Source organism: Verticillium alfalfae, genomic scaffold (assembly GCF_000150825.1).
Source record: "Verticillium alfalfae VaMs.102 supercont1.15 genomic scaffold, whole genome shotgun sequence".
Taxonomy (NCBI): Eukaryota; Fungi; Ascomycota; class Sordariomycetes; order Glomerellales; family Plectosphaerellaceae; genus Verticillium; species Verticillium alfalfae.
Window position 1 is genome coordinate 848,804 of NW_003315024.1, and position 4,800 is coordinate 853,603.

A 4,800-nucleotide genomic window follows, 5' to 3' on the forward strand; every position below is an offset into this window, starting at 1 on the left:
GGGAGCAAAGTAGCTCGACAAAGATTCATGTTTCCAGGGAAAGTCGTCTCTGACATAATCGGCAGTGGTGAAGTGGCTATATGCTCTCCGGGCCAAATGCAGACACGGAGAAGAATCTCCCTTGAAAGTTTTTTCGATTGCTATGCGCGCAAACTCACTCGCCGAGCTCTCCGTCAACGCGCCACCGCTGGAGGCCTTCAGCACCATTTTTCACAAGTTACGCGGCGTCGCCCGAACCACCTCTCGACTTCTCCTTGAAGACCTTGCCTCAGCTTCAAGAAAGAGACTAGTCTCGCACTGAAGGTGTTGTTCCCCTCAAAGCCATCTGTCCAGGTGTAGTACGAGCGCCCCTAGAACGATTCGCACGAGGACTATAGTTTCTACAATCGTGCAAAGCCGTCCAGTTAGCCTAGTCACTTTTCCTGTGAAGAACGAGGGAAAGCTGAACTGGCAATTAGAAACACACGACTAACTAGACTCACAGGTACGATGCTGCCGCAGCCGTATTAGTAGTTCCTCATTCAGGCTGATCATTGCCATCCCTGTCGTCACGGAATTTGAAAGTTTTCTGATCATCCCTCCTCGCAATCTTTTAGATCAAGTAGTCCATATTACTCCTGAATCACGTTGGCCCTTGCTAGAAATTGAACTAGGCTTTCCGTCGGTAAAACCCGCATTGCTGCTAAACAAGGTTTTCTAAGCGAATGTCAACTTGTCCACCAACTCAAGTCCGGCGCCCCCATATCAGCTGCGGCTTAGCCCAAGCTCCAACATTGGCAGGTGAATCACACAACTATAATACAAGTTCCTCTCAGACACGTTGCGGAGGTCGCGCATGACGTTCCGAACGGTGAACCACTACGTCTTCTTGGGTGGCTTGTAGGTGCCAATCTTGACGCCATCCTTGAAGCGACCTATGATATTGCCGCGAGGGAAGTATTCGCAAGCGAGGTACCAGCCTTTGATACTCGCGCCGCTGGTGCAGTACTTCCTGGCGCACCCGACCTTTTGGGTATCTCTCCAGACCATCTGGGTGAAATGCCCGGTGGCTGAGGAGAAGACAGCCTTTTGGAAGTCGTACTTTGCACGCTCATCGCCCCAAGCTTTGGCAGCTGCTGTAGGTGTTCCGTACCCAATGGCCAGGTTCTCTCCGTATTGGCCGCCGGAGTGGGCGAAGGGAGGGCACTGGTTCTTGCCTGTGCCCTTGCTGTCGAGATATTTCTTAGCAGCAGTGGCCAAAGTGGCGTCCCATTTGAGGTCGACGCCCCATTTCAGAGGGGCGCCTTGGTGTTGGCGACGGTATAGGTTGTGTGTTGTGAGAATGGCAGCGTTGAACTGGCTGTCCGACACCCACTCGGGCCGTGTCGTAATATCTGTCTGGCGGGTGTCAACGGCTGCTGCGTTACAGCCCTGGAGGCCGGCTGCCAGGGTCAACAGAAACATGGTGATCTGCACCTTGATGGTTTTGATGCTGTGGAATTGTATGTACGATAGTCTGCAAGTGTGAAGTATGTAGGGTAGGAAAGGAGAAAGTCTGTTGGGTTGCTGAGGAACAGGACATTCTTCCGACGAGATGCTGTGTCAATATATAAGCCATCGAGTATGTGAGGGATTCTGTCAGGCACGTTTCGTGATGTCTAGGACCCTAGAGCGGAGTGGGATGCGGACTCGTGGCGGCTGAATCACATTCCTGCAAACGGATTGCGGGGACCCTGAACAGCAACTGGAGCGGCGTTTGCATGGAGGCGTTTCCTCACCACCTTCTCAACCATGCTATTGTCTAGAGCGAACGAGTTAAAATAATGACGCGCGGGGCGGTGACCTTCCCGAGCCATCTGGATCATCCTTCAACTTCACGAGCACCATGGGATCTGTGACTCCGAAGCCACAGCATCACTTTGTCGATCCTGAACCCAAATGTGCTCCATTCAGTAAGACGTTTCGACGAGTTGCAGTTTCAATGACCCAGCTGACGTTGTGTATTGATCTCATCGCATACGTCGAAGTGGTTGGAAATGACAAAGTGGGTAACTCAATGACGATGAGGCAGGACGCTTACAGACCGGCTCGAAGCTTATGATGATATTTTCCTTGATCAAAACAGTAGTCATCAGTACTTTACTGATCCAGGAATGACAAAGAATCATACTCTAATTCGGCCTGGATTGACAGCTTACCATGTACTGATGAGGTTCACCGAAGCGACACAAGTGTATCTAACCTGAACCCAATTCGTCGCGCCAGAGCTCGTGTAACGATATAATTCATGTCTGTCCTCAGATATCTTTTGCTTCAGTTCTCAGAAGACACTCTGTGTCGTGATACGCGAGAGTAATTCCCTACATCTGATTGTTGGCCGCCACGAGGTACCATTCTGAGTGGGACTACCTTTCCCAATTTTTTGCCATGCACGCGTCTCAACGGCGTGAAATGGTAACGAGTTTGACGGTCTTTAGTGCCCGCCGTGTCAGAGTGTCTCACACGTGGTGGCGAAATCTAGAGTCCTGTTCCTGATGGGGGTCCGGGACGAGTGTCATGAACTCCTGATTCCTTCACTTCGTGACATGGCCGTTTTCATCCGTTTATTGCGCATGTCTCAGAACAAGCTCTGGCGTGGCTGGCTACATCTCGTTTTATTCATCGAACCTGGACCGCGTCTTCTTCAGACACGCTATCTTCATGCTCGCGTGCCGGTTCTGGCGTAGCATATCAGTCCACCACGCTAAGGCAAGGTAGGTAGTTACATTCCTGTGATTGCGGTTCTGCCCATCAGCTTTGCCCCAGCTTCATTTGTAGGTCCTTGTGAGCATATGCCGTCATGAATCCATTGGTACCACGGATGTATTGCTCCGTTTCGCCTATCGCAGGCACCGACGAGGCCGGACTGTGGTCCGGGATTGGCCACGAAGGCCACCTCGCTTTGCCGGTCGGTCGGCGCTTGGCACTATTGGTCGTTGCGGGTGCTCCGAGAGGAAGTGGGCCCGTGACTTGGAAAGGGCAGTCAATCGACTCTCAGGGAGATGAGGCAAATGCTGCAGCTGCTGATTTGTTCACTGACAGTTACTGCTGAACAACCATCGCATTGTCAGGACGTTAACACCTCCCTCCTCCTCATGCTACCGGCAGTTGATCTAAGAGGCACTCGTGCATGGGATACAATCCTTCCGTCCCAAGTCTTGCACTGGCGCCTCTCCATCATATAGCTTTCCGTTGGCGCGCGCTGTGGCTTGTGATGCCCGTCACATTCCCAGACGTCACTCCAAATTGAGCCTAGCAGACACTGCCACAATGCCAAGGCCCGTTCCTTTACGCTTTCCCCCGCAGCCATCAACATCGTCGTTGGACACGTTCTTGAACAAGAGGACGGGCACGTCATAGACCTCATCACTCGTTATACAACAATCCCTTTTATGCCACGAGTCTTGCATGCAGAGATTGTCTCGGATCACTGCCAAACCGTTCCTTCAGTGTGCTAGGACGTCGATCACATCCTCGTTAACGTCACCGCGGGCAGCAATTTTCCAGCTGTCCTTCCCAGTGTTAAGGCCTCACACGTTGGCTTGACAGGCCGTGAGGTTCAAGCGGTGACACAGCCCACTCCCTGGTGCTGCGAGGGCGAGACGTCTTCTTGGAATTCCGTTAGGCAACCACACATTATTCACGGCACGTCAAAGACGGCTGTCACATTCTGGCCTTCGGCAGTTGTCGTCGGGCGCCTGAACGAAGCCCCAAACAGCGCCAAAGCTGATCTCTCGAACGCCCCGAGCGCCGAATCGCAGACGCTCATCATGGTCGGCGTCCCTGGGAGGTCCAAAGGATGCAATACATGCCGCAGACGAAAAAAAGGTGTAAGTCCGGTATGGAGACGCGCACACGCTATGGCACTCGCTAGAAGGCTCTCATTCCCTGGTCTGACTCGTCTTGCAACCCACGTCCAACCGACCTGTGGGCGACATCCCATCCCCATCGCCGTCCTCGAGGGTCCCTACACCCGCCAAGGCGCAGCTGACTGATTCTCATGCAGTGCGATCAACAGCGACCCGTTTGCGGCCAGTGTCTCAAATCGCGCGTTGAATGTACAGGCTACGAACGTCAACGGGTCTTCATCAACGCTAGCGGACCGGTGGCCGGCCAGACCTTGTCTGTCTCACGGGCGTCTCCGCCCGTCCACGATGTCTCGCTACACCCCGATCTCGCACGCTCGGCGTACGAGGTCAAGTATCTTGATCTCTTCTGGCGTGCGTACCTCCCCAGCGGCAAAGCCTTTACACCATATGCATCGGGATACTCGATCGGCGGCTGGACCGCTGTCGCTCGCGATCTGTTTCACACGGACGGCGCGCTGAGGAAAGCACTCCTCGCAATGTGTCTTGGGACGCTCGGTCGTGAAGGTGGCGAGCCGTGGATGGTGAGGGAGGGCTTGAGGTCCTACACGCAAGCGCTAGGCGAAATGACTATCGGACTACGATCACCAGAAAAGAGGAGCTCGGATGCCTTTCTGGTTGCGTCGAGGTTAATGGGACTGTATGAGGTAGTCGATGCGGTTTCCCAACGCCCCGCTGCTGGGGGTTTTCCCTTTTCGGCGTCGAAAGCGACTAACCATCCTTTAGATTCTGTACGGTGGCGATGATCACGCGAAGAAGATATCACAAGCAGGAAGCTGGCAGAGTCACAACCTGGGTGAAGTGGCGCTCATCACGTCCCGATCTCCTGTTGAACATGCTGACGGGCATGCTCACCAGCTTTTTGTCGACAGCCGCATGCACCTTGTAAGTATTCTTCTCGGCCGCATGATGACGG

The 4,800-nt window shown here is 53.6% G+C and overlaps 2 protein-coding genes across 2 annotated transcripts in view; one reads left to right on the plus strand and one right to left on the minus strand.

The window, feature by feature from the left end:
• Positions 1 to 858: 858 nt before the first annotated feature.
• On the minus strand, positions 859 to 1,443 carry VDBG_09595 (PRY1; the record flags this gene model as incomplete). The annotated part of the gene is made up of 1 exon (XM_003000354.1): positions 859 to 1,443. The coding sequence occupies one exon, from the start codon at positions 1,441 to 1,443 to the stop codon at positions 859 to 861; it is 585 nt and encodes a 194-aa protein (XP_003000400.1).
• Positions 1,444 to 3,788: 2,345 nt separating this feature from the next.
• The window catches only part of VDBG_09596 (conserved hypothetical protein), a gene marked incomplete at both ends in the record, with an annotated part of 1,965 nt that continues 953 nt past the window's right edge, over positions 3,789 to 4,800 (plus strand). Inside the window, 2 exons of the mRNA XM_003000355.1 lie at positions 3,789 to 3,848; positions 4,037 to 4,531. Of these exons, the coding sequence (XP_003000401.1) occupies positions 3,789 to 3,848; positions 4,037 to 4,531 (555 nt within the window). The remainder of the gene's footprint in view (positions 3,849 to 4,036; positions 4,532 to 4,800) is intronic.